General features: G+C 37.0%; 1 protein-coding gene across 2 annotated transcripts in view; it reads left to right on the forward strand.

Annotated features, from left to right (window-relative positions):
- Nucleotides 1–10,100, forward strand: part of KCNH7 (potassium voltage-gated channel subfamily H member 7) — a 539,652-nt gene that overhangs the window by 519,621 nt on the left and 9,931 nt on the right. For both annotated transcript variants that reach the window (XM_060411139.1, XM_060411140.1), the window contains 2 exons: nucleotides 1,374–1,542; nucleotides 8,807–8,999. In XM_060411139.1, the coding sequence (XP_060267122.1) occupies nucleotides 1,374–1,542; nucleotides 8,807–8,999 (362 nt within the window). The remainder of the gene's footprint in view (nucleotides 1–1,373; nucleotides 1,543–8,806; nucleotides 9,000–10,100) is intronic.

The raw sequence follows: 10,100 nt of genomic DNA on the forward strand, positions 1-10,100 counted from the left end.
TAAAACATTATATTATTGTTTTGCATTTTAAAGTCACATGTGTGTGAATAAGAAATCATACTTTTCAGTGAAAATCTGCTGATGTATTACTTAAAAGTTCAGCCATAACATTTTTGATGTTCAATTTCATAGGAAATTACATATTGTCACTTTAGAAAACAAAACACCAGTTGTATCTGAATCTGGGATCCCATGGACTATAGCCCACCAGGCTCCTCTCTCCATGGAATTCTCCAGGCAAGAGTACTGGAGTGGGTTGCCATTTCCTCCTCCAGGGGATCTTCCTGACCCAGGGATCGAACCTAGGTCTCCTGCATTGCAGGCAGATTCTTTACCAACTGAGCTACTAAGGAAGACCCTTCTGTAGATAAGGAAGACTTTAATTTCCTCTAAGGTCTGTTAACCATTTCAATAGCATAGGGAACCCTGACCTTATGTTTTCCTAATACCATCTTTGGATGTGCTAATCCCTTTGTTAGAGCTTCACCCAAGTGAAGCAGAAATTGTTGGCACCTCATTAGAGATTTTTATGCATTCAAAGATAAAAGTATAGTGATAGAAAAACCATGAAGAAAAGGTACAGAAATTGTGTCTGCTACCTGTGGATAGGGGGTACTTTTGAAGAAACTGTAGGAAAGGAAGGGATTTCAAGAAACCCTACAAATCCTGTTCCTTGTTTCTAGAATCATAGCTAAGTCTCCCCAAATGGGTTACTTTCTATCCAATTTTTTAAATAACCAAAGATATAAATTCCATAACTTTACATAACTTTTGTCAGTGTTTAATCATAAGTACTTGTCCAAAAGGAAAAACAAAAGTCTTTCTATCACAGCAAAATCACTTTTTGTTATTTCCATGTGAAAATGAAGTCAGCCTTTTTCTGCTACCAGTCCTCTGAGTGAGGAAAACATACTCCTTCTTTCTCTCTGAAATCAACTCCCAACTCCACTAGCGCTGGATTGGTGTGCCATATGCGAGTCATGTGCAAAGAGCCTTAAAATCTTCAATGGGAGGTGAACCAGTACATATATATGGTGCTGTTTCTCCCCAGATGTAAAAGCTCAAAGTCTTTGTTCTCTTACTACAGTTTAGGGTTGGCCATCCATGTTTCCCCTTAGCACAAAATACAAAGGGAAATTGTACTGAAGACTCATAACCAGCTGTGTGGAAACAGGTTGGGGAGGCGGCAGTCAGGATCAGGGTGGATGGGAGTCAGCTACCTATTGGCTGCAGTTGCTTGACCAGTCCCTGAGCCGCTATGGTTCTATCTTCCAGTTAAATGTCAGGATCTCTTCCTGCTTGTATCGTGGATATCTCTGTAGCTATAAATGGGCACCCAAAGAAGCTGACATCCATTTTGCTGTTTCCCACAGATGTCACTGACACAAGAAGCTGGGAAAGAGAAAATGCTGGGACTCAGGCTGATGAGCCTAGTCCCTCAGCACTTCAGCGAGCCGCCTGGGGAGTCTCTGAAACTGAAAGCGACCTCACCTATGGAGAAGTGGAGCAAAGATTAGATTTGCTTCAGGAACAGCTTAACAGGTATAAGCAATCGCCAGGCAAAGGAATAACGTAATCCAAGCCCGTAGTGGGGTCTGGCTCTATGCTTTGTAAATAGCAAATTCATCCTGCCATAGATCTCATATACACTTTTCTTATACACTTTCTCATTTAAAATAAGACTAGAAGTTGACAGAATTATTAATGTCTTGCAAGGAGCATTTATTTAGAACACTTCACACTTTTGGCAGCATGAATCCTATTTTTTCTTTACTTGTCATAAAATCAGTATCTCATCAGCATTGCTTGCCTAAGAAACTTCCTTTTTTTAATCCTCCCAAATAATTCATATTTAGTTTGTTGACTAACACCCTTCCTCTTTCAATCCTCCTTTTTACACTTTGTGGTGGTTCCTGGTAACTTAGTTATGGGTTATGGCATTTGTTTTAATATTGACAAAATTATTTAAACATTTATTTTTTCAGCCAACTTGGCAAAAATGTGATTGAGTTGAAGTCCAGATCCCGTCCATTTTCCCTCCATCTTTGATCCATGACCATTTAAGATAAGGAATAAATTTTGGTTTTAGAAAGGATAGAACCCCTTAACCCAAATCTACATGAGTTCCTTAAAATTAAACTGATAAATCAGATTTAAGAAAAATAGATGTATGATACTGTCTTAGTTGTGTTACATGTGGAAAGTGACCTTGATTCAAGGTATTCTCCAGGACACCACTGGGCAGGGTATTCCAATAGTCACACACGAAAAACTGCATGGATTAAACTGAGATGCTTAAATCACAGGATTTACTAAATCAACTTAAAACACACAGTGAGTGATGAGGAGAGCCAGATGGGGTAATTAACACATTTCCAATACGTACAATCCTGGTAAAAGAATCACACAACCTGAATCCTGATTTACATGACATTTATATATATATATATATATATATATATATATATATATATATATATATCTCATCAGCCTTCCCTGCTGATGGTGTGGTTCTGAGGATGAAAATCGAGATTTCCACAAAAAAAGGTCCACAGATTAAAAACTGCCCAACACCAATGACACACACTTACTCCATCACTGAGATGTAAGGTCAAGTACACTTGGCCACAGTATAAGCCATACTCTGGTTTGTTACATCACATTTCTATTCTATCTTTGGAACGTCTTGCAGGTTACTAGCATGCTGTTTTTATTTAATGCATCTTATGAAGTCTGTCCATGTCTAACAAACTACTTGCTTACTCATCATCTATACTTACCACATTCTATGTGTTTTGCTTATACACATAAACTAGCTACTATGCTTACTTTTTCTTGTGTGTTGTTGATGTTGCTTGTTGTTTTATTGTTTTTTTTAAAAAAATCTTTATGCCAGAATTGAGCAGTGTCAAATAATACAATAAACATAAAAATGTGTGTCTACCCAAATATACATTACCATGAAAGATGAATTAGCAATTAAAATAGACAAAAGGAATTAGAAAGCCAACTAATTTGTAAATTTAAATAAATTTATATGCCTTAATTTCAAAGAGAAGTATGACAATACTGCATGAACTAATGATATTTTTTGTATTTTTTCATGCAATTTAATCAAACTTTGAAAGTTAAAAAACTGAGACCTATATCCCATTCTCAAGTGTCAAATATCAGTCTTGTAAAATTGAAATGCATCTGAGAAAATTAAAACAGATGATCACTTACTTAGAGTCAGTAATTCCTATTTAAGGTATAAGAACTTGACATGATCATACTTATTATTGCTCAGAGAAACATATTTAGTTAATTACTACATTTCCTGACTCTCTCTTCTATTTATACCAAGCTACACTGATCTTTTAGCCATAATATATATCAAAATACATACTGTACACACAGAACTGATAAATGAAAGTGTGATTTCTGAACTTGACCTTCCTCTATTCCTGTGTATTTCTTTGTGTGTTTGGGTGTGTGTGTGTGTGTGTGTGTGTGTGTGTGTGTGTGTGTGTGTGGCTCAGTGGCTCAATCGTGTCCAGCTCTTTGCAACCCCATGGACTGTAGCCCACCAGGCTCCTCTTTTCATGGAATTTTCCAGGCAAGAATACTGGAGCTGATTGCCATTTTCTATTTCATGGGATCTTCCCAACCCAGAGATAGAACCCAAGTCTCTTTCATCTTCTGCATTGCAGGCAGATTCTTTACCACTGCGCCACCATGCAATATGCATTCAATTCCTGGAGTAAATGAAAAAAAAAATGACTGAATGAATGGGTGAATGACAGGGACAGTGATTTCTTCAGCACAGTACTTGCACAGCACTTAACAATTGTTCAGCTTAAAGTTATAACTCTGTTACTTAACTACTAACAGGATTACTAGGTCAAGTCATTTAAATTTCTTTAGCCTCAGTTTCCTTTTTCGACCTTTTCTGACCTGCAGTATTATTGTGAAGACTAATTAATACATGTGGAGAGTATATATGCTACAAAATAGAAAGAGTTTTTGGTTAGGGCAAACATAATTAACAATGAACTTAACTTCATTTCTGTTACTGATACTTGTTTGAGTACATTCTTCTACTCTTCATATATTTCTGTGTTACCTAATTTGGATTTTTCTTGAAGGTGAAATTTGAGATTTTAATTTTCCCTTGTTGCCTTGTCATGAATGCCAATCGTTGCTGCTGGTGTAAATCAAAGATCACTGAAAAAAGCTTGCCTTTAATGTGTCCTGGAACTGAAAGTATAAATTTTAAGAGCATGTACACCTAGTTCCCATTTGGTTTGCAATCACCATTAATAGTATTACTATTAATACTAATACTAATGAGCTTCCCTGGTAGTTCAGTTGGTAAAGAACTGCCTGCAGGACCCAGGTTCAATCCCTGGGTCAGGAGGATCCCCTGGAGAAGGAAATGGCAAACCATTCCAGTATCCTTGCCTGGAAAATCCCATGGACAAAGGAGCCTGGTGTGCTGCAGTCCACGGGGTCACAAAAAGTTGGGCATGACTGAACAACTAACACACTGTGAATACTAATAGCTGTTACCATTTTATTATGTTAGTTTTAAAATTACTTTTATACAGTACTTTTTTCCACAGCCAAACATTTGACATGTCCTAGCACCTGTATGTTTTTGAACATATTTACTTTCTTTTACTAAATTCTAGCTAGGTCTCAAAAACATTTTATTGTCTGATTCAACCTCTTTGGATTTAAAATCCAATATATTGCATTTTTACTGCACAGACATCTCCAAGAACCTGTTTCCTCCACTTTAGAAGGCAGAAGTTTGAAGAAGGCAGCTCAGTTTAAACTTCAGCTTTGCAGGATGAGAATCCTGGTATACTTTCTTAAGTTGGATCTACTCTGTTTAGCTTCAGCATTCTGTTCAAATGTAGCAGAACTGTAAATTTCTACCCCATTTCTTTCATCCAAATGCACATATTAAGTACACAGTGCAATAAAAACAAATATAAATAGTCTATCTTGAGTCATCCTGGCTGTTGCTGCTTTTTGCTTTAATGGCCAATTAAACTCTATATGGTGTTAAAGGTTTATATAAGAAATGTTCTTACATTCTTATATATTATGCCTACGGATATACATATTTAGGGAAAATCACTAACGCTTGATCCCAAAGCCATGCTTCTCAAACTTTAATGTGCTCTCGAATCACCTGGGGATCTTGTTAAAATGTAGATTCTAAGTCTAGGTCCAGAATCCACATTCTAACAAGCTCCCAAGTCTGACCACACTTTGTATAGGGAAGTCCGAGAGGATATAAAAGCTTTCAGTGCTGACTCCATCCCTTGCAGAACACTGTGCCTGGTACACTGTGAGCCTTTGATAATATGTGAATGAAAACACTCATTTTACACAGCTGTTTAGCTATGCTGATGGAGAGGAAGAAAAATAAATTTCCCTCTATCTTTCTGAGTTTCTGGCTGAGACCCCCTATAATAAAAGATTAACGAGAAAAAAAAAAAAGAACATAAATGTATTAACATGTATACCTCATATACACATGGGAGATCCTCAGAGGAAAATGAGTTACTTCCTGAGGTGCCTTAGAATTCAGGATTAAATATCATCTTAATAGGGAAAGGAGCTGGGGGATTTAGGTCCCTTAGAGGAGGGTAAATGATTTTTAAGATAGATGAATGATCCCTTGAAAGAACAGGTGGGGGGTATGATAGTTTGTGACAAAGTTTGTCTTGGTGTGATGCCTATTCTGTAACAAAATTCAATCTTCCCTGGTTGTTGAATCTCCCAGGGAAGGGATTTATGACAATTGAGTTCCTTCTGGAATATCTGCCTTCAGGCAGATAAGAGAAGCTCAGAGAAAGCCTCTCCCCACACTTGCTGTTCTCCAAGTGCCTACAGCTCAGAAGAATCAATATGCCAAAGTGGCTTATTTTGGGGTGGCGTCTGCTGCTACCCTTCACTGGCAAAAGAAAAAGTTATAAAATTGAGCTTTTCTGTTTTAAAGACCAAGCTAGAATTTTTCAAAATTCTCTCTAATTCTTCCAGAGTAGAATAGAATTATTTAGTGTCATTCGAAGAGTCCATTCCAATTAAACTGATAGATCCTAATCATTAAACATGAAAATACAACCTATGCATAATAGAGAAATTCTTTACTAAAATTCTTCTTCTTGAATGTTTTAGTCTTTGGGGGCTGCTGTAACAAAAATACAGTAGACTGGGTGGTTTATAAACAACAGATGTTTCTCAGTTCTGGAGACTGGCAAGTCCAAGATGGAAGTGCTGGGAGATTCTGTATCTAATGAGAGCATGTTTCCTGGTTCATAGATGGCTGTCTTCTCTCTGTGTCACATGAGAGGAGGAAGGGAGCTCTTTGGGGCTCTGGCGTATGAGGCACTAATACCATTCATGCAGGATCTACTTTTATGACTTAATTACATCCCAAAGGCCATACCTCTTACTACCATCACATTGTGGTTAGGATTTCACCATTAGCATTTCAACATAAACATTCAATCCATTGCAAAAGATCAGACTGTCATTAATACAACTAAACTAAGTATTCATAATCACTGCGGGAAGACCTTGACCTAGAAAGAGTCTTAAGTATTATCTCAGAAAGGAAAGTAAAAAGTGGGGTATTTTTATGACTTTGGAGTTTGGGCCTTTCAGGTCAAAAAACTGAGGGATTTGGGCTAAGTTCATAACATGATAGTCCAGGATTGATGGATACAGTGACATGAGGATCTTAAAGCAAGTATCGATAAATAAAATTTGATTAAGCAAGTTATTTGCTCTCAAGATCAGTTTGCTGTCTCCAGTGACTTAATCTGTAGAATGTTCCTGAGGGAGTAAAGTTATTTATTCCCTTAGACTTACTTTTCTCAGGCAAAGTTTTCCTGAAACAAGCAACTAAGTCATGTTGATAAAGGTGGTCTACAGTCTCAGCTGAGTCATGTTGGCACAAACAGCCTCGTTCTCACCCTGCAACAGCTGCCCCACCTGCACGTGACGGCCTTCGGTTCAGGAGTCCCACTAACGGGCCGCATGCTGCTGTTACTGAAGGCACACTTCCAATCGGTTTTCCCTTCTCAGACAGAATCTGTGATATAGAGATCCTGTTTCTTGAAGATGACTACTGTTTGACAAAGGTTTTGTAAGGCATCAAAATCATTATCATATTGGGTGATTCTCTGTTGGGTCTTTAATCTCATTTGTTGATGAAGTTTTTATTCTTCCACTGTCCACCCCCAAATCCTTCTACATGTAGTGTGTAAGCTACTCCCTAAATATTAAATGCTGCTCATGATAGGATAAATTCATGCAGAAATATTTACAATGAATATGGAATTTTCTTTGGGGACTCAGAGGAGAGAGAAATTAATTCTGAATAAGGTAAGATTTGGGTGTGCAGATAAATTTGTGCCGAACTTTGAAGCATGAAAGAAAGTATTGATGCTTAATAAAATAATGAGTCTTCCCTGTTTAATTAGCACCATAAAAATATTAGATCAAAACAATGGGTAGCAAGTAGATAATAAACTAGTTGATAATTCAAATTTTTGGTGTATGGTTTTGACACCCATAAGGTACAGTCCCGTATAATTTATAGCTATTTGTTTAGAAAACACTAAGCTACATGGCTATGCATACCAAATATACCAAATATAGAAAACCTGTACAAACAATGTACAGGTTACCATGATTTTCAGAAGGAAAATTTCTAGTGTCAATATTAAACACTAGAAGAAGAATGATCTTTTCTCATGCTGTCCAGGTTTATTCTGTTCTCTCTCAAATCAAAGGCTAAGTTCTCTCCATTTTAAACTTCACAAATATAGCATGTATATAACTGGGCAAAATTAGTCTATGCTTTCAACATTTTTGGTAAAATTTACCTTTTTCTTGCATTTTCCATTGAAACAGAATGTAAGCACAAACAAGTAAAGAGTTAAAAGTTATCTCAAGAGGCATATGGTCTAAATTTTCTGTTTTATACCCACAAAATTCTTTTTTAATACTGTTAACACATGCAAAGGAGAGGAATCAGATCCATTGTATTCTGTTGTTTTTTCTCTCGAATTTTAATTTAAAATGAGAATGAAATTAACAGGCCATTTGGCTACTTGTGAACTTTGGGGAAAAAATGATCAGGCTGGTATTTTGCAAGCCAGATGGGCTATAAAAGCAAGTGAACTTTTATATTTGGTCTGTTTCTAAATACCAAAGGCCCTGAACTATAGATGGGAAAGGAATTTAGCATTTGACAGTACTTAACAGTAAGGAAAGAATGTAATGAATAATATACAACACGATGTGAATAGGAGAGAGGTAACAGAAATATTGATAATATAAATTTGAAACACATAATAAATTATCTGATTGTTGCAATTATGAAAGAAATGTGCTATAATATCTCTTTTTTAAAGAGTAAATAAAATGTTCATGAGAAACTGACCAAAACCTGACTTAAAAGCAAAGAGAATGACTGATTAAAAATAGATTCTCAATGTGTTTTCCATTTTGAAATCAATAAAGCTTAACTGTAATATAATACAATGCACATTGTGAAAATGTAGTCTTTTCATTCTGGTGTTTTTCTGTTAAGATCTTATTAAAGGAACAGGAGCAAGGATCATTATCAGAGCCATTACTGTGAAATAGCAAGCAAGCGTCTCCGTGCTCCCTCTCCTGTCCTTCTTGTTTAAAGCAAGGCCACAATTCTGTTTGGTGGTGGTGCTGCAGTTTTTTCCAAATGTTTTGCAATCCTGAACTATTTTAGGACTGTCTTTCCCCGTTTCTGTCTGTCCTGCAGACTTGAATCCCAAATGACTGCAGACATCCAGACCATCCTACAGCTGCTGCAGAAACAAACCACTGTGGTCCCACCAGCCTATAGTATGGTCACTGCAGGAGGAGAGTATCAGAGACCCGCCATCCGCCTGATGACAACCAGTCATCCAGTCGCGTCCATCAAGACAGATCGAAGTTTCAGTCCTTCCTCACAGGTGAGGATAGACAAGAGCATCTCCCGAGGGGTGTTTCCAGGTACCATCTGAATCAGAATCGAATAACCTGGGCTGCTGTAGAAAATGCATGCTCTAGTTTCCATCTCTGTCTCTACTCAATTAGAACGTCTGGGAATGAGCCCTGTAATTTCTGTTTTAAACAAGCTTCCCTCAATCCCACCCCTTCTCCCCAATTCTTTTGCTCATTTAAAGCTTGAGAACAATGGACCTAGAAGAGTGATCTTAAAACACTAGGTTTTTTTTTTATTATTATTATTTAAGAAAAAGCCTTTTCAAGAGTTAATAATCTACTTGAGTTTATAAATGGTAGATCATTGAAAACTAAATACTACCCCTGGGTCCAAAAAGTTTAGATAAAGGTTTGTAATTTGCTCTAGAGACACTCTTGAACAGGATCTGGGAAAGGAAGGGGCAAGAAATAGCAGCCGACCAGACAAGACCTGAGACCAGGAGTAATCAGATAATAATCACATCTGTGCCCACCCATCACTAAGGACCTCTAAAAGTTTCTCACCTTGATGATGCTAGGAGAAATGTTAGTGTTCTTTATTTTTCCTCTGAAGTCCTGTGAGGAAGCCCTCTGATTTTGTTAATGTGAAAAGTATAATTCCTTTGGAATTCCATTTTGGGAATCTTTCTTAATCACTTAAATACTGTGGCCAAACTGGACTTAAGAACAGCAATTTAACTAAAAATTTACAGAACAATCTTGTAAAAACTTTTTTAGAAGTGTGGGGATTGAGTGGAAAATGCTCTGGGGAATGAAACTATTTTAATAGCACAGAGTAATGTGCCTGAAGGAAAATAATGCAATCTCTCTAAAGTATGAAGGTAGACATTGATTTATCTCTAACTGGTTTTGAATGACTGGGAAACATGTGAAATCATGCACCTTGTTTTTTGTTTTCAGTGGACTTATATGACTTTTTCTGCCAAGGAATGGTTGATTTTCCTTCCTTTTTCTTTCTCTGTGTTCCCCAATTGTACTCACCAAATGACCCACCTTTCTGATCCCAGTTACGTCGGGAATTTTGAGTTAAAACTTATCTGGAAAACTCAGTGTGAAATAATTGTGTTTAA

The sequence above is a fragment of the Ovis aries genome, chromosome 2 (genome assembly GCF_016772045.2).
Source record: "Ovis aries strain OAR_USU_Benz2616 breed Rambouillet chromosome 2, ARS-UI_Ramb_v3.0, whole genome shotgun sequence".
Taxonomy (NCBI): domain Eukaryota; kingdom Metazoa; phylum Chordata; class Mammalia; order Artiodactyla; family Bovidae; genus Ovis; species Ovis aries.